At 52.7% G+C, this 19,600-nt stretch overlaps 1 protein-coding gene across 1 annotated transcript in view; it reads right to left on the bottom strand.

Annotated features, from left to right (window-relative positions):
• Positions 1–19,600, bottom strand: part of PDE9A (phosphodiesterase 9A) — a 110,652-nt gene that overhangs the window by 57,222 nt on the left and 33,830 nt on the right. The window contains exons 3-4 of the mRNA XM_064380192.1: positions 18,295–18,372; positions 9,370–9,413 (exon numbers count right to left, since the gene is read on the bottom strand). Coding sequence (XP_064236262.1) covers positions 9,370–9,413; positions 18,295–18,372 — 122 coding nt within the window. The remainder of the gene's footprint in view (positions 1–9,369; positions 9,414–18,294; positions 18,373–19,600) is intronic.

The raw sequence follows: 19,600 nt of genomic DNA, 5'->3' as shown, positions 1-19,600 counted from the left end.
TTTCATGTGTACACTGCAGCCTTTTTGTTTCAGAAAGAATGCAAGCACGGGTGACCACGGCTATGCGTGTAAAGCCTTCTGCGGTGAAACTGCACTAAATAGCAAATGTGAAGAAGCATGATTACTTCTCACAAGCAACATGTTGGTGCTTGGACTTCAAGCGTGAACTTAGCTTTCGGGGCAGACAGAGCCAGTCCTCCGAGTGTTGTTTTAGACCTAGGAAGCACTCCTGTTCTATTAAAATTCAGCAATTCCAGAGAGGCATAACTTTAGCCATTCAAAAATGCCCTCCAGGTCGTTTTCAATGATAGCAACCATTTACTGGGCACTTACCAAGTGGCAGGCGCTGTGCTCAGCATTTTGCATAAATTACTTCATTTATCCTCCCAAGGACCAGGCAAGGTATGCATTGTGATTCATATTTTGCAAGGGAAATGGAGGCTCAGTGGGGTTAAGTAGCTCTCCTAAGTCTACCTTATCCAAACGACGAATGAGTATGGGGGTGCGGGGGGTGGGGGGGGGCGCTGACCACTCTTGGATTTCTCTTTCCAAGTCTCAGGTTCTTAGTCTGAGATCCTCAAAAGCCCACAGGAGACAAGGAGCTGGGGGCTAGTGGTGCATTTGGAAGCCAACCCCAGAAGCTCTGGGAGGGAGTGGGGGATTGAGGCGTGGAAGGGAAGAGAGCTCCCAGAGGGTCAGCTGACGTGCAGATGGCACAGGTGACCGTGGTGGAGCCCCTCGCTCTGAGCTTCTTTTGAGCAGTGGCATAGATGATGTCAGAGAACAGTCCCACTGTGGAGCAAGGAAGCTGGGCCCCTGTCCTTCAGCTCCCTCTCACAGGGATGACCTTGGGGTGGGCACTTCCCAGCACTTCTTGGTGTGCCCGGCACAGAGAAGGTTCTCAGGCAGGGGGACTCAGGGATGGGAGGAGGCAGCCATTAGTGGGTAAGGGACATGCCAGCCAGGCTGTAGGGACCTCCTGGACAGGCCAGCCTGGCGCGCCGGCAGCATCCGGCATTCTGCTGTGAACTTTCAGCCCTTCCCTTCACGATGGCTAGACTTTTAGTAAATGTTAATATTTAATTTAATCCAATGTACCTCAAAATATCTCATTTCACCATGTATCTTTCACACAAAAAATTGCACACAAATGTTCACAGCAGCATCATTCACAGCAGCCTTTGTGGAAGACGCCCAAATGTCCATCAGCTGATGAATGTATAAACCAAAGGTGGTGCAGCCACGCCACGGAACGCCATCCAGCCACGCCACGGAACACCATCCAGCCACGCCACGGAACGCCATCCAGCCACGCCACGGAATGCCATCCAGCCACGCCACGGAACGCCATCCAGCCACGACACGGAACGCCATCCAGCCACGACACGGAACGCCATCCAGCCACAAACACGCCACAACATGGTGAGCCTCAACCATACTGCGCGAAGTGAAATAAGCCAGGCGGGAAAGCCCACGGATTCTGTTATGTGATGTGTCCAGGACGGACGGGACGGAGAGCGGGGCCTGCCAGGGGCTGTGGGGGGAAGCGGATGGAGAGGGACTGCCAACAGGTACGGGCTCTCTTTTTGGGTTGATGGAAATGTTCTGGAATTAAATAGTGGTGATGGTTACATAACAAAATGAATACACTAAAAAAAACCGAGGTTGGACACTTTACTTTTTTATCTTTTTTTTTTTTTTTTTGAGATGGACTCTCGCTCTGTTGCCCAGGCTGGAGTGCAGTGGTGTGATCTCGGCTCACTGCAACCTCTGCCTCCCAGGTTCAAGCGATTCTCCTGCCTCAGCCTCCCAAATAGCTAGGATTATAACGTGCACCACCACGCCTGGCTAATGTTTGTAGTTTTAGTAGAGATGGTGTTTCACTGTGTTGGCCAGGCTCTCCAACTCCTGACCTCAGGTGGTCCGCCCACCTCGGCCTCCCAGAGTGCTGGGATTACGGGCGTGAGCCACCGCACCTGGCTGAGGTTGTACACTTTAAAATGGTGGGCTTCATGTTATATCAATGACATCTCAACCAGGAAACACGAAATCAATACAAAAACTACTGAATTTTTATATATTTTTTTCATACTAAGTTTCAGAATTTGGTGTGTGTTTCACATTCACGGTGCATCTGCATTTGGACTGTGGCTGGACTCTCGATGCCTTTGGTCACCTCCTGGGGGTACTCTCATGTGAGGCAGCTCCGGGGTTCCATGGCTGCCCCGGAAACCCCTTCACATGCGCGTCGTGGGCACAGCCGGCCAGCCCACCTGCCCTGCCGCCACAGCCTCCCTGGCTTGCAGAAGCCCAAGCGCCTGCTCTGCGGATGCTCCTCCGTAATGCCCCCTTTTACTGTCCTATGGAAACAGCAGCACCAACACAGCTCCTGGGAAATGGAAGCCTCCGAGTCACCCTCGGTCCCTGGCCGGGAGGTAGAATGTGGTGTGGGTCTCCGCGGGGCCGGATGCAGAGGCTGGGCAGGGTGTGTGTGACTGGAGACAGGTCCTGGGTCCCAGGGCAGGCAGGGACGTGGAGGAGAGCACGCAGAACCAGACCCGGACAGCAGGGTCCTAGTTGTATTAAATCGTTCTAAAGTTGAAGACGCCGTCATCACTTGGGCTAAGTATGACACCACGGCTCAACTGCGGCTGCACCTAAGAAATCGTGAGCCTCCGGCTGTCCCGTGGGACTCGGGCCCTGGGGAGCTGTCCTGGTGTGTGACCGTGCAGCAGGCTCTCCCTAATGCTCTGGTCAAAAAGACACGATCCCCTTGGTAGGGTCATGCGATCACACGGACCCACACGACCTGCCATGCTGAGGGAGGGCCAGGCTGGGCGAGACCTTGTCCTTTTCCCGCGTGCTGTGATCACGGTGCTCAACCCACGTCACGTCATCAGTCCTGCCGGCTCCTGGCAGCCAAGGGCACCTGGGGGACACATATCCACCACTGTCAGCTGAGATCACGTGTTTCAGAATCTGAAAAACACCACTCTTTGTATTTGAGCTGCTTACATCAAATAAAAGTGATTGAGGCTCCAGAGTTCTCCCCAAAATCAGCTCCATCGTCGTAGAAAGATGCTGGGAAGCCTGGGTCATTGTTTTTGTAGTTGCTATGACCTTCATTTTATTCACAAAAGGGAGAAGCACTCTATCCATATGATTGCCTCCGTGAGCAGGCGAAGAGAGTATTTTCCTATAGAAGATGCTTGATGAGCAAAGACCTGTGCGTGGCTGGGGCGTTCCTTCTGCCCTACGCTGGAGATCGAGGCTGCGCCCTGCTCCTTCCCGGCGGGAGCTGTGTGTTCACCACTCCTGAGAAGTCTCTGCGGCTCACACTGTGGTTGTGGGCCCAGGCCAGGGCTGGCCTAGTCTTTCTTTCCTATGCAACATCATGTTTTTTATAATACTCTTCTCTTTACTATTTCCTGAATATGTAAGTAGCAAAACAGCAAAACCCTGGGGGCGTTTCTGCATTGCACATTTCCACCGGGCCTGTTGGAGGCATTTACTGAAAGCCGGTAAGAATCAGGGGCTTCCCTGCCCCCACCCCGCCCCCGCAGCCTTGTGCTAGTCTGGAAACAGCTCCATTTCCTTTTCTGAGGGTCTTTTATTGCCACTGGAAATGCAGCCTGTTGATTTAAGTGCACCCGGGCGGCTTACAGGCCAGAACTCAAGGCTGCATTGCTAGAGCTAACTTCTGACATTGGGCCACGGCTTGGTGGCTCTGGGACCCAAGGGCGGTGGATGGGAGAGGGAAGGCTGCTGCCACAGAGAGAGTGAGGAATTCCGAAAGACAAGCCCCAAAGTGAAAAGGTGTTCTCTAAAGGTGCTTCTCAGGGGCCTCTTTTCTTAGGAAAGCCATGGGGGGGGTCTACCTGACACTGACTTAATCTCCTAAAGAAAAGCCTGGAATACTGGCCTATTTGGAGAGCCGGGTCCCCACGCACCCAGAGGCGGGGAAAGGTGGTGTTAGCCTGGCGGGGATGTGACTAGGGAAATGCTGGAGGGGCTGACGCTGCTGGGGCGGGGGGTGGGGGAGAATGCAGCACCCTGGAGACCCAGCGACTCCTCCCTGCAGAATAAGCGCGGTGCTCCTCGGCTGGCCCCGTAGGGATGCCCAGCCTGGCCTTCCACGTGGCCGCTTATCCTCTCTGAAGAGGGAAGTCTTGCTTAGCCCAGCAGAAGTGTGTGTAGCTCTCAAACACCTGAAGCACCTGCCTCGTGCTGGCCTCATGCTGCGGTGAGGGCGGCGGGAGCTGAGACCAGATCTTCGCGAGGAGGTCACACCCCGCGCCTCTCTAAAGGTGGTGCAAAGTCTGCAGGTGCAGCACGGTGTTCTGTTTTCTCATCCTGGCACGTTGAGAAGAAATGCCGCTTACTGTTGCTTTACTCGGAACTTACGATGTTGAGTTTAACGTGAGCCTCTGTGCGTCTCAGGACAGATTATTTTCAAGCCCCTCTGTGGCTCGTAGGATTTGAGTTCTGGGAGGGCTGCAGCGGGCACCCATCTCTCAGCCACTGGCGCCTGCACAGCCCAAGGCCAACAGCCTTTGCCAGAATTCTCCAGGGAGGAGCACTAGGCCTTAGGACAGCCCGTTCGAACGCTCTTCATCTCTTTCCGTTAATGAGCCCAACTCCATCTCCCACTGGTCCTGGATGGTCCCCCAGGGACCCTTCTTTCCTCTGCTCCCAGCGCCGCTCTTCCAACCCTCAGCACAGCCGTCTCGCCCTCTTGGCTGGGCTGCACCAGCCCCACCGCGTCCCGCCCACGCCAGCCTTCCTTTGCCTCTTCGCGCCTCCAGAGCTTCGGGGCTCTGACCCCTCTGCTCCTGATGGTGTCCAGTCACCAGCATCCTTCTCCCATGGACAGGTTTGGTCTCCGTCCGGCTCAGGACCAGCCCCTCCTGCTGGCGCTCACTCCCTGCTGGCCTCACCAAGCCCCAGACTTCAACGCCACCCAGCTGGAGCTGACAGCCGAGAGCCGCCTGCCCTGACTGTGCCTGCTCCTCATTCAGCTGATGTCTGAGAGCAGGCCAAGCCCCGTTGCAGCAATCCCCTCCCTGGGCCGTGGCGCTCAGTGCTCAGGTCAGAGAAGCCCTGGACGGGTCTCTGTATATCCCGCTTCCGCTTAGGAAAAAGCTTGTCTCTTCCTTTAGAACATGCTGGAGCCTGCACTCCCCACCACCTCCACAGCCCCCACCCCAGCCCCACCCCAGCCCCACCCCAGCCCCACCCCAGTCTGGGCCTCTGGCTCCTCCCACAGGAGCAGCCTCCTCTTGGATTTATTTCTCCCCTTTCATGATCTCTACACGGCACCCTGAGCGAGATTTAAAACATAAGTCTGATGATGTCACTCCTCTGCTGACAGCCTTCTAATAGCTGCCCACGTCACTCAGTGTAAAAGCCCGCGTCCCCGCAGTGACCCTCCAGGCCCCGGCTCTTCTCCTGCTCATCTCCAGATGCTGGCACTCTAAATAGTCAGAGTGGAATTTGCTGATCAGCCAGGAGTTTGCGGGAGTCACCAAAGGGATCTTGTCTTAGTAGGACTGAACTATCCCTGGGGCAAGGGCCCTCTAGAACCATTCATGCAAAGCTTAAAGGTAGGGCTCAAAGGCATCAAACTGATTTGCAAGTAACTTAACTGCTTGCCAAGGCAAAGCCCAACATGCTAACTGGGAGAAACAAAATCAGATGATGAACAAGCATGCATTCACTACGATTAGCCTTCCATCAACATTTACTAGATTTCTGAGAATCAGAAAAATATGACCTATAGCCAGGAGAAAAATCAATCAACAGAGACAAACTTGGCTATGGCGGAGAGGAGGAACCAGCAGACAGTGGCATTAAACAGAAGTATAACGAGGCATCAGCATCTAAAGGACACATATCCACAATGAGGCATAAATGGAAGATCTGAAAATGGGATGCGAAAACGGAGGAAAACGAAATTCCTTAGGGATGAAGAATGCAGTATCTGAAACGAAAATTTCACTGAACGAGATTAACAGCAGATTAGATACTGCAGGAGGGAAGACCGATGGTATTGAAGACCTAACAAAAAAGTCTAAGAAAAATAAAGCAAATAGAAAAAAAGGTCTGGAAAGAAATAAACAGAGTGTGAGTGAGTCAGGGGATGCTCTCAGGCTGTCCACCATTCAGTGAGTCAGGGGATGCTCTCAGGCTGTCCACCATTCCGTGAGTCAGGGGATGCTCTCAGGCTGTCCACCATTCAGTGAGTCAGGGGATGCTCCCAGGCTGTCCACCATTCAGTGAGTCAGGGGATGCTCTCAGGCTGTCCACCATTCAATCAGTCAGGGGATGCTCTCAGGCTGTCCACCATTCAGGTAATTAGGGTCCCAGGGGAAAGGAGAGAGGAGAGCCGAAAAAATTCCAAATTTCATGAAAAATATGATCTCAAAGATCCAAGAAGATCAATCAACACACAGCAAGTTAAACTGAAAGAAAACCACACCAAGGTCATCATAATCAAATTCCTGAAAACCAGTGATAAAGAAAACATCTTAAGTAGCCAGAGGGAAAAGACACATTGCACAGAGAGAAACAAGGATAGGACATCACAGACTTCTGGTTAGAAGCTCTACCAGCTAAAATACAATGAGAAGGCTATTTACAGTGCTGAAAAACTGTGAAACTAAAATTCTATATGGTAAGAAAAATGCCCCTTCAAAATGAAGATGAAATAAAAACATTGTCAGTTGGGCATGATGGCTCACACCTGCAATCCCAGGGAGGGAGGATTGCTTCAGTTTAGGAGTCTGAGACCAGCCTGGGCAACATAGTGTGACCCTGTCCCTACAAAAACTTAAACAATTAGCTGGGCGTGGTGGTGTGTGCCTGTAGTCCCAGCTACTGGGGAGGCTGAGGAGGGACAATTGTTTCAGCCTGGAAGGTCAAGGCTGCCATGCATTACGACTGCGCCACTGCACTCCAGCCTGAGTAACAGAGAGAGAACTTATCTCTCTCTCTCTCTTTGAAAAAAAGTAAATAAAAAGCAAAACAACAAAGAAAAACATTTTCAGACAAAAGCAGAAGGAATTTCTTGTCAGAAGACCAACACTATAAGAAAATCATCTACAGAATCATAGGAAATCGACGAATGTACTAGACCTAATAAATGAGTTTAGCAAGGTCCCATACAAAAGCCAATTCCTATCAACTAAAAACTACTGGAAACTGAAATTTAAAAAATCCATTTACAATAGTATTAAATACATGAAAGAGCGATGTATTTATCAATGTATCCTTAAGTACTTCACAGTAACAGTGGTAACACATTACCGCGAAACGTTAATGGAAACCCAAATAAGTGGAGAGATATACCATATTCATGAATCAGAAGGCTCAGCATTCTTAAGATGTTAATTCTTCCCACATTGTTCTGTATATTTAATGCAATTTCAGTCAAAATCCTAGCAGACTTTTTTTCTGGTAGCAATTCATGGAGTGATTCTGAAATTTATTTGAAAATAAAAGCAGTAACATTTTTGAAAAAGAGGAAAGAAACCAGAGGTAATTTATACTACCTGATTTCAAAATCTACTATCTGCAGTAGTCAAGGCAGTGTGCTGTTGTTTCAAGACATGTGAACTCACACAATAAGATATGGAGTCCAGAAAAAGACGCACACATATACGGCCTACTGCTTTTCCACAAAGGGGTCGTGGTAATTCCATGGGAGGAAAGACTGTCTTTTCAACGAACGGTGCTGGAGCAAATGAATGTCCGGACAGAGAAAACACACCTCAGTTCTTCTCCTCTGCTTGGGTGGGCTGGACTTAGTGGCTTGCTTCCAAAGAAGAGCAGGGAAGGAGACAGACAGCGACTCTGCAGTGTAGAAGCCAGTGGGCCTACACGGCTGTCATGCACCCTACATACTCCTTCTAAAACCCACCACACCCAGGCTGGCCATGAGAGAAACATCAGGCAAACCCAGACCGGGGAGCACTCTACGGACTCTTCATCTGCCCTCGGGTAAGATGGTTAAGCATAGGTTTAACTGTATAAAAAAGTTGGTAAGGTCACAGGTATCTTAGGTATTTATCCAAGAGAAATAAAATATATAAAAATATATGTTTCCACCAGTACTTGTGCTTTAATGCTCACAGCAGCCTTATTCATAAAAGCCCCGAGACTGGAAAGGACCCAAATGTCCATCCACAGTGAATGGAAGATGTTCTGTGGTACAGCCCAATGGGGTATCACTTAGTAATAAAAAGCAATGAACTGTCTATACCCACAACACACGGATGGGTCTCAAAAACAATACGTCGAGTCAAAAAAAAAGAATACATGTACCATATAATTTCTTTTATATGAAACTCTCAAAAAGACAAATCTCATGGACCATGCCAGAAAGCAGGTCGGCTGTGGCCTGAGACACACTGGGAGGGGCATGAGACAGCTTTTCTAGGCGGTGCAAGTGTCTTGATTTTGGTGATGGTTACAAGGGTGTACATATTTTTAAAAACTCATCAGAATAGGCACTTACATGGCATTTTATTATGTGTAAATCATACATAAATAAAAGTGATAAAAATCAAATGGAAAAGGGATTCTAGCCTGGGCGTGGTGGTTCACGCCTGTAGTCCCAGCACTTTGGGAGGCCAAGGCGGGTGGATCACCTGAGGTCAGGAGTTCAAGACCAGCCTGGCCAACATGGTGAAACCCTGTCTCTACTAAAAATACAAAAAAATTAGCCAGGTGTGCTGGGGGGCACCTGTAATCCCAGCTACTTGGGAGGCTGAGGCAGGAGAATTGCTTGAACTTGGGAGGTGGAGGTTGCAGTGAGCCAAGATCACACCACCGCACTCCAGCCTGGGCAACAGAGCCAGAATCCATCTCAAAAAAATAAAACAAAAAATAAAGCAAGAAAGCAAGAAAGGAAAGAAAGAAAGAAAGGAAGGAAGGAAGGAAGGAAGGATTCTAACACAGCAGCACAAGCAAATTGTGAGAGGCACCCCAAGGCATCCCAAGGGCCATAAACGCCTGCCTTGGCAACTCACAGTGGAGCGGGGAGGACAGGTGCTGGGCCAGGAAGAGCAGGGTGCATGCCATCCTGCACCTGCAAAGTCCCTGGGATGGGGCCCGGGGGTTGTCACGGCAGAGCCCTTATAGTAGTACAAAGAGTAGTCCAGGGTTTCAGATTCTGCGGTGGTACCAAGCTTCAAATGCAGATTCAAATGCTTAACTAACATACAGTTAAATGCTTCAAATGAATGCTTCACTAATATATATTTCAAATGCTTAAATTCAAATGGTTAACTAATATATATTTTATCACAGAGGCAGGCTCAAGATTTCTTTTTCCTTCTTTGAATTTAAAAAATGAGAGCAGGGCCTTACCGGAGAGTTGCTTGATGGCCACAGGTCTCACTTTGTAGGGAGTGCTGCAAAAGAGAAGACAGCTGTGAGATGCCGCAAGGCGCCCGCCGTACGTCTGGCAGGAGAGATAAGCACCCGGCGTGATCAGAATTCAGTGGATTAGGTGCTTTTTTTTTTTTGAAATTAGCTTCTTTGACTGTTCTCAGCTTCCTCACTCAGATGAATTCTAAGTATATCATTTAAAGGATCAACTTCCTCTATGTTTATGTTTGGTCAATTAAACACATTTTGTCATGGGTACTACGGCCAGTCACAGGTGCCGAATCAAGCTGGAAACGGCAGACTCTGGTAGAACCGCCTGGACCCATCCCAGCACCTGGCAGACACAGGTGGGCTCCCTCCCTCTCTTTTGCTCTGTTGAGCTCGTGGCGACCGTATCCCCGAATGAACAAGAGAGGATGGTGACAAAGTCCAAAATGCACTGGGATCTCCATGATGTCACCCCCATAGTCACGAGGCCCAGAGTGGACGGGGAGAGGATACCGGCTGTGCACATGACAGACAAAACATTTCTGTCGTTGACACGTAACGGTCTCTGGCCAGGGGGGCAGGAACAGGCAGTGGCCGAGAGGGGTAAAAACAAATCCACGCATGGGAGGCTAACCCCAGAGAGATGCTATGCCTTTACCCAGCAGTTTAGCAAAATTTGGAAACCTGGTAAGAGAAGCGCTACGAGGCCACAGGGCGGCAGACGCCACAGGTGTTGCTGGCGGATGTGGGTTGCCACATCTTGGGGAAACCAGTCTAGCAACCCTGGTTAAAATCCTGTGTCTCAGCAGATGAATTTAGCGAGAAATGTATCAGAATGAAACATAAGCACACAGGGAGACGGTCAGATGTCATGTGTTCATGTCAATGGCTTCATTCATTCATTCATTCTACCCAGTTTCCTGAGTGCCCACTGTGGTCGGGTGGCTGGTGGCTTGAAAGAGCATGGTTTAGTCTGGGCATCTCTCCACAGGCAGGATGACACATTAGTGGCCCCATGGTGCTAGGGTCTGAATGTTGAGGCACCCCCCAACCCCAGATTCATATAATGAAGCCCTTATGCCCAGTGGGATAAGATTGGGACGTGGGGCCTTGGGAGGTGATTGGGTTTGAAGGGGTTCATGAGGGTGGGGCCTACATGATGGGATTGGCGCCCTTACAAGGGGTGAAGGCACACAGCTGTCGCTTGCTCTGCCACATGAGGGCACGGCCAGAAGGCAGCAGTCTGCAAGCCAGGAAGAGAGGCCTCCCCAGGAACAGAATGTGCCCACACCCTTATCTTGAACTTCAGCCTCCAGACTGTGAGGCGTCAACGTCTGGCTGTTTAAGTTCAGACAGACTGAGACACTGGGGTGTCCGGCAGTTGTTGAGAAGATGAAGACAAGTGTGCAGGTATTGACCTGGGGGGGCGCCCATACTCCTCACTATGTAAAGGTGATACATAATGAGCTCATTTCTGGAGGACATGAATACGGAGCGCTGTGACTACGGAAGGGACACACGCCAAGCTGTTAACGGTGATTAATTGGGGGCAATACGTGTGGTTTGATGGTTACAGGCAACATGGAAAATCTTTACAATTTTAAACACCAATAAAGTGAACACATAAAACCTGTGTGGCACTGACGTCCCCGAGCTTTGGGCTCTGTCTGTAGGGCGGTGAGGCTGAGGTTCCTGGGAGAGCTGGGCCACTGTGGACTTGCCAGCTGAGCCTAAGTGTTGGGGATCAGAGGGATCTCACCCTACAAATGACCCCATTCACACAGAACATCAACGAGTGAGCCCACACCCTCTCAGCTCCCACCATGTCACTGGTTGGGCTCACGAGAGGCCCTGCCTGGAAAGGCCTTTTAGTGGTGGGTCATTTGACACTGGAGGGCTCATTTCTCCCCAGAGACTCGGTCATAAGAATTGCTGGGCTTGAAGCATGGCCCTCAGAACAGGGCAGAGTCCTCCAAGCTCCCAGGTGAAGAGTGCAGGGGTCGGCATCGGGACTGAGGCCCCTCTAGCCCCCGACGCCTGTGCTCAGCTGGGCAAGTCCATGGTGCCCGGCTCTTCCAGGAACCTCAGCCTTACTGCCTTATAGACCCAGAGTCCAAGGCGTAGAGAGGCAGGTGCTTTGCCGACGGCCTCAGTGTGGCCAGTGAGGATCCGTGCCAGGGCTGCCTAGGAGGGGTCTGGGCTGGGAGGACAGAGTGGAGGGCAGATAGCAGAGAAGCCGGGTGTGCTGGCCTCCTCCTGGATCCTCCTTCCTTCTTCTTCTCAGTGTCTCTCTGGCCCCTGCCATGAGCAGCCCTTGAGATGGGGCAGTGGGTGGAGAGGAAGCCAGGACCCGTGTGGGCAGCAGGAAGGGGCTGTCCCGTCCCTCCTCCCATCCCTGGCTCCCCACTCCTCTCAGTCTTTCTTCTTCTGCACCTCCTCTGAGGGGCAGCAAGGACTCTTTCTTCTCCTCCTCCCCCTGCCCCTTGTCCCCAGAAAATCAGTGCTGGAGGTGGGGGGCGAGTAAGTGACCAGGAGCAGAGAAGGGCTCCAGGAGGCGGGGCGAGGGCTGGAGGGAGAACAGCATGGATTCCACACGGTGCCGGCGGGGACAGAGCCCAGAGGGGTGTCCAGCAACTTCTATGCAGGAGATTCAGAGGGAGATGCCCTGGGGACCTGACACAAAGACAGGCTTCCCAAGACACCCTCCCATCGTACAGCGGCGCTGGGCCTGCTCATCCACCCAGATGGAGCCCAGCCCCCTTCAAGCCCATTCAGCGTATTCAGAGGCCAACCTCTCCGTGGAGGCTGGTGAGCTGAGGGTGGGAACCATCACATCAGCAACAGAGGGAAAAGCGATGGACAGGGAGCCTCTGTGATGCTCCAGGAGGCTGCAGAAGCCTTCCCGGCTCTCTTGGCCACTCAGGATCAGTCTGGCTCCCAGATGCTGAGTGCTTTGGTTCCTCAGGTATGTTGGTCCCATGGATGAGTCACCTCTTGGCTCAGGTTCAGTGGAGCTGAATCTTCATCATGCTCTTCAACAGTGAATCAACATAGGAAGCACCCCCTCTTCGGAAGGGATAAGCTTGCCTTGGGCTTCTACTGTATTTGTCTTTTGCTAAGGTCTAACTGCCTGGGCTCTAAGACCTCTTTTAAAAACATTTAAGAGGGGGAGGAGGGGCCGGGAGCCACTCTGGAATGTAGAAAGCTTTTCTCTAAGCCGGAGTGGCCAACAATGCTGGTCTTGCAGGCACGGGGCTCATCTGGAAGAGAGCCGCCCACGGCAGAGACAAAAGGAGCAATGGCGTGTGTCACACGACGCCGTCTTTGGCCCTCTCCCCTCTGTATGTGTGTCGCCACGTGCCCCACTCTCACTCACGTGACTGAGGCGTCTGACATTCTTCCACTGCATCTTGAAGCAGCAGTGACCGGGCAATGGAAGGGGCAGGGTTGTCACGAAGCAACGCCCATGTTAGCCGGATGTCAGCCTCTCCGGAATGCTCCGGGATTGGAGAGGCGAATGACTGCGGACAGCTCAGGGTCGCTCCAAGAAGGAATGCTGGAGCCTTGTTTGATCTCAGTTGGGCCATGGCTATTTATATTTGTTGGTCGTTAGGTTGTTTAGTCATCAATTATCTTTCCTGCCAGCTCCAAAAGCGAGTGGAAGCCAATCAGCCTCTTGTTCCATGAGGTACACGTGTTCCAGGTTATTTCAAATGCCGCTTGAGCGTCCTCCAGATTGCACCAAACGTCCAGGAGCACAGGAAGGGCTGGGCAGCCGTCAGCGGATCCCCAGCCACGGGAGGGGCCTTTGGATTTGGGGGAGGGTGGGAAGCCTGGCAGTGTGCAGAGGGGGAAGGTGCTTGGAGCTTTGCAGAAGCGGAGCGCCCCGCTGGGCTGGGGTGGGCACTCATGCAGCTCAGCAGATTGGAGACAAGTGCATTATGGTGCATCAGGGCACACATCCCAATGCCAGGGGGCTGGACGGTGTCCTGTGGCTAAGAGGCCACTGGACGACTCCATGCCGGGAGCAATGGGAGGAAAGAGGGTTTGGGGTCTATTTTTCCGGAAGGTAGCAGGACTCAAGGGGGAGATAACTGTGAGGGGTAAGAGGAGGCAGAAACCGGGAGGCCCACCCGTGGGACGTGGTCCGCACCGGGGCCGGCTGCCAACATCTAAAGGATGGCATTAAGGCAAGAAGTGTTTTGAAAGAATAATCCAATGGCACACTTTGGTTTGGAATGAGAAGCCGACAAGGAGTTAGAGTTTTAAGCTCTAAGAGACCAGGCAACCGGGATCACCCCTTCTGATCCGGATGGAGGCGGTCTCTCAAGAGCCCTTGGAATTTGGAGATTTCATGAAACGCCCTCCCTGTGGCTGTGAAACTGGGAAGCATCCAAGCATGCTAGATACAACAGCCACCTGCAGGGAAGCCCCTCCAGATATAACAGCCACCTGCAGGGAAGCCCCTCCAGATACAACAGCCACCTGCAGGGAAGCCCCTCCAGAGACAACAGCCACCTGCAGGGAAGCCCCTCCAGATACAACAGCCACCTGCAGGGAAGCCCCTCCAGATACAACAGCCACCTGCAGGGAAGCCCCTCCAGAGACAACAGCCACCTGCAGGGAAGCCCCCTCCAGAGACAACAGCCACCTGCAGGGAAGCCCCTCCAGAGACATGGTTCCTGGGCCTGAGGCTGGGGGACAATGCAGGGACCAAGTCCACACCAACTCACTGCAGGTGTCTGCAGAGGCAGAGGAAGTTAGAGAGAGACATGACCCAAGCAAGCAAGCAAGCAAGCAAGCAAGCAGCCGCTGACGTGGCTTCTGAGCTAGAGGGAGAGGGCTGCCGTCTGCCAGGAAGAAATAGAGTTACCCCGCGTGTTTCAGTGAGGGGAGGCCCTGGTCTGGTAGACATGAGTTTCTGGTCACCAGAGGGCTGGGTCAAGAGTGGTTTCTTAGGTTTTCCAGGCCTTACATCAGCGGATTGCCCCAGGCTGCGTGCTGGAATCACTTGCAGAGCTTTTTAAAAAGTCTCGTGCGTGGTGGCTCACGCACCACCTGCCTCAGCCTCCCAAAGTCTGTAATCCCAGAACTTTGGGAGGCTGAGGCAGGTGGATCCTGAGGTCAGGAGTTCAAGACCAGCCTGACCAACATGGTGAAACCCTGTCTCTACTAGAAATACAAAAACTAGCCGGGCATGGTGGTGCATGCCTGTAATCCCAGCTTCTCAGAAGGCTAAGGCCAGAGAATCGCTTGAACCTGGGAGGTGGAGGCTGCAGTGAGCAGAGATCACGCCACTGTACTCCGGCCTGGGTGCCAGATCGAGACCCCGTCTCAAAAAAAAAATCTCGTAAAAATCTGGACTTAATTGGAGGTGTCTGGGCATCAAGCGGTACCTTTTTAAAGATTTCTGGGTGGTTGCAATCTGCAGCCAGGGTGGAAAGCCACTCTTTAGCTGAACTAGTTCACAGGGAGTGGTTGGAATAAGCGTGTGTGTGTGCTGAGGATGCTTGAAAGCCCAAGTGGACGGGCGCGTCTCTCTCTCGGGCATTCTCTGCTGGAGCTCAGGCACCTGTGTGGAAATCAGGGCAGTGAATTACAGTGATGGGGCTGGTGACTGTGGATGGTCATAGTGATGGGGCTGGTGACTGTGGATGGTCACAGTGATGGGGCTGGTGACTGTGGATGGTCATAGTGATGGGGCTGGTGACTTTGGATGGTCACAGTGATGGGGCTGGTGACTGTAGATGGTCACAGTGATGGGGCTGGTGACTGTAGATGGTCACAGTGATGGGGCTGGTGACTTTGGATGGTGACGGTGATGAGTCTGGGTGACTTTGGATGGTCATAGTGATGGGGCTGGTGACTGTGGATGGTCACAGTGATGGGGCTGGTGACTGTGGATGGTCATAGTGATGGGGCTGGTGACTTTGGATGGTCACAGTGATGGGGCTGGTGACTGTAGATGGTGACAGTGATGAGTCTGGGTGACTTTGGATGGTCATAGTGATGGGGCTGGTGACTTTGGATGGTCATAGCGATGGGGCTGGTGACTTTGGATGGTCACAGTGATGGGGCTGGTGACTGTGGATGGTCATAGTGATGGGGCTGGTGACTTTGGATGGTCACAGTGATGGGGCTGGTGACTGTGGATGGTCATAGTGATGGGGCTGGTGACTTTGGATGGTCACAGTGATGGGGCTGGTGACTGTAGATGGTGACAGTGATGAGTCTGGGTGACTTTGGATGGTCATAATGATGGGGCTGGTGACTTTGGATGGTCATAGCGATGGGGCTGGTGACTTTGGATGGTGATGGTGATGGGGCTGGTGACTTTGGATGGTCATAGTGATGGGGTTGGTGACTTTGGATGGTCATAGTGATGGGGCTGGTGACTTTGGATGGTGATGGTGATGGGGCTGGTGACTTTGGATGGTGACGGTGATGGGCTGGGTGACTTGGGATGGTGATGGTGAGGGCTGGGTGACTGTGGATGGTGCTTAAGGCAAGTGGCTGGACTGGCACCTAGGGGCTGAGCAGAAGCTGGTTCTGTACGACTGGGAAAGCAGGATCCTGTGGGCCGGGCAGGGGGACAGGGGATAAGCTGGAGGAATTGGTGGGGCAGAGGTTGGCAGGGCCCAGATTGGGAGGCCACCATGGAGAAGGTGTCCTACCAGGTTGAACCCGGCAGTCGTGTGGGAGAGGCAGGCTGGAGGCAGGGAGGTCAGAGCTCAGTAAGGCCTGGACCTAGGGGTGGCAGAGGGAATGGAAGAAGGTACAGAGGAGACGGGGGTGCAGGAGGACGCAGGCAGCAGCCCGGGGGACAAATTCAGCCACATCTCAGCACGTGCCGCCCCCAGCCATGATCAGTTTGTGATGAGAGGGTAGAGTCTGTTCCCTCCTCCCCCCTATGTGTGCCAATATCCACACCCACAATCACAGCTGGGGTCTCCGCAGCTCTTTCTATATCCAGAGCCACATTATCTAGAGCACATCCCCGTTGGTGTCTCCATCTGTGTCTGCGTCACCCACACCCGGTAGAGCCACACCTGTGCAACCATCTCTATCTCTGTCCTCATCGGCTCCAACTCCGACGCGCCCGGTAGACCTACACCAGTGCGTCTGTCTCTATCTCTGTCCTCATCGGCTCCATCTCCGACGCCATCTGCACTGCTCACTGTGTGTCCACCGCTGTGACCCTATCACGGCACCTCGTCTGTCTGTCTCTATTAGAAAGGCATGCAATCTGGCATCTTAGCAGAGAGCTTCCAGACATTTGGGCTTTTGGGGCTCAGGAGGGCTTTTGTCTGGTGTGTGTGGTACTTCTCGTTAATAAGATACCTGGGGCTGGAGAATTAGGAGGGTCAAAGCAGGTTTCCTCTATTTCCCACCCAGTTTAAATGTCTCTGCATGCTGTTTCCACTGAGTTCAGAGAAACAAAGCAGTTTCTCTCAGAGCCCCAGCTGGCACGGACAAGGTACTGGTTTCCGTGAAATCCCCTCGGAGAGATCATTTTAGTCTTGTGGGTGTCAGGAGAATGGGTCACCCGGTCACTTCACTTCTGAGTGAGACCCCCAGGGCTGGAGCTGGTGCTGAGGCTGATACGATGCTCACTGGAGTTTCCAGGGAGCCAATCAGCATTGCACTTTCCAGGGAGTCTAGAAGCCAAGAGTCAGAGCCAGAGGGTGTGGGGCAGGAGATGGGCGTCCTGACTGGGGCAGGAGGGGAGATCGATGGGCACAGCCAGATGGGAGGAACCTGGCTGAGGCCTCAAAGTGACAGGGAGGATGGCTGACCAGGATAGCTCTGGCCATGTCCACTGGAGCCTCAATGAGGGGGACAGTGCTGGCCATGTCCACTGAAGCCGCGATGAGAGAGACAGTGCTGGCCATGTCCCCTGAGACCTCGCTGAGGGGAACAGCACTGGCCATGTCAACTGGGGCCTCATTGAGGGGAACGGCGCTGGCCGCATCCACTGTGACCTTGCTGAGGGGGACGGTGCTGGCCACGTGCACTGGGACCTGGCTGACACAAGGGTCTACCTGACACGTGCTTTCTCCTGTGGGCTCAGAGTTGGCCATGGGTCGGTCAGGCAGGACACCCTGATGACCAGATTGACAAGTGTCCCATCGCATCTACTGAGTCCCTTGGAGGCTCAGTGAGCCCCAATCTGGGAGGAACAGAGGACACCAGAGAGGGGTCCTGAGGTCACACACCCCCTCCCCCGGCTCACCAGCTCCCTCGCCTCATGAAGAAATCTAAGTTCCACCTTGCCCAACCACAAAGAGCAGAGGAGGCTGCTGGGGCCTCCCAGGTCGCCCGGCACAAGGGCAGATCATTGACCTGAGGGTTCCTGATCTGGGTCTTTCCTGGGCCACACACCGCCAGCTTGACCTGGTTCACAGACATTCACAGAGGCATTCACTGGCCTCTCCTCCTGATATCCTGGGCCTCCCTCATCCCCACCCCTCTGTGCAGAGAATCTCCGGCAGGCGTCACTTCATGAACGCAGAGACCGGCCCCAAGTGGCTACACAGGAAGGGTCCCCAGGAGCTTTGCCAGGAACCTTCTGCGGCCCTTCCAGGGGCTAACATGGGGGTCCCAGGGCCTGGCTCTGCAGCTCTCGGCGCACCCTCCTGTGCCTCAGTTTCCCCTCTGTACAATGCCTCCTCCTGTTGAGAAGCGGGTGCAGAGCCAAGGCTGAGATTGTTATCTTGGAACACGCCCAGCCCTTCTGCCGGAGAACACGAGGAGTCCAGCCTCAGCCTCCTTCACACTCGCTCCTCCCCTCGCCCTCCATCTCTGCTGTCAATTCACACCTTTCTGCAGCAGCACGTTTACAAAACCACAGAAAGCCTCCATGTCGTGGACAGAAGTGCCAGACACACCCGGAGGAGCACGGCCGGAGCCCCTTACCGTTCTGAATTCGCGGGCATGGTGGGGTCGATGGAGACCATGGCGTCGTCGGTGGTCAGCAGGGAGATGGTCGTGTTCCTGAAAAACACACCCAAGCCTGTGTTTCCGCCCGTAGCATGCTCTGGGACGGGCACTTGATGTGCACGCGGGGCCGGAGCCCTGAGACAAGCAGGACAGTCCCGGGACCAGCCTGGCCAAGGTGTGGTGGGGTGGAAAGGGCGGGAGGCCGTCCCCTGGGCGTGGCGACTCCATTTGTAAATGAAATTGAACAGCTGTGTGTAATCCTAAGTGTGCGTAGATGCTGAAATACTTTAAAATGGGAACTGGAGCAAGTCTCCTTTATTGAGTTGGGAGATTCTTTAAAAAAAACTGTGGTAAAATAGGAACTAACATTTATATCAGCAGATGATGAATTCATAGTCTGTCTTTCTACTTCAGTACCCTGCAGTCCTTCTGAACTGCACAACTCTCTCCTACAAACAGCTTTAAATGGTTAGGATGAGTCTTCCTCCAACCTCACATCTTTGGGGCCTCTTGCAAGCTGTGTTACCTCGACCAAGTTACTCTCTGATCTTCAGTTGTGAATTGTTAAAATCTGTGCAATGGAGGTGACACTCGAATCCCAGGGCCACTATACAGAATCACGTGAATATATATTTATTTATTGACACAGTGCTTCATACATGCTGCCCAAAGATGCCCCAGATCGTGGACTATTTTTGCTGCTACAAACTGCCACTTGCTGCATTTTCAGACAGGTCATTTCATCTCCTGGGTCACCCTTTTCCTACCCTCAACTGTGAAAACTTCAATTGCCCTTCTCTACTTCTATCCCAAGTTTAAAGTTAATCCTTGAGCCAAAGCTACTCCTGCTCACGCTTTATGATTAGAAGGCTTGCGTGCTGATAATTAGAAAATCCACTTGCTCAAACACACTGTTGATTTAGGACATTAACTCCTGGGGGATTCTGAGGGCGGTAAGGCAGGCCACTGGTCTTTTCAACCCATTTCTGAAGTCGGCCTTTCGCCCAGTGTTGATCTGGGTTCAAGCTCCCTGGGAACTGACCTACGGTGTGATGTGGGGCTGGGGGCCAAACCCGCCACAACCCCCCTGCTTTCCTCAAAAATGAATGAAGAAGTGAGAGGGGGAAAAAACAGACTTTTGCTTTTCTGTCTTTCTTTTTCTTTTTTTTTTTTTTTTGAGGCAGAGTCTTGCTCTGTCACCCAGGCTAGAGTGCAATGGTGCAATCTCGGCTCACTGCAACCTCTGCCTCCAGGATTCAAACCATTCTCCTGCCTCAGCTTC

This window comes from Aotus nancymaae, unplaced genomic scaffold, assembly GCF_030222135.1.
Source record: "Aotus nancymaae isolate 86718 unplaced genomic scaffold, 86718_ANA_hifiasm-v0.15.2.pri h1tg000022l_1, whole genome shotgun sequence".
NCBI classification, from domain to species: Eukaryota; Metazoa; Chordata; class Mammalia; order Primates; family Aotidae; genus Aotus; species Aotus nancymaae.
Note: the sequence above shows the minus strand (reverse complement) of the source record. Positions and strands in the feature narration are given on the sequence as shown.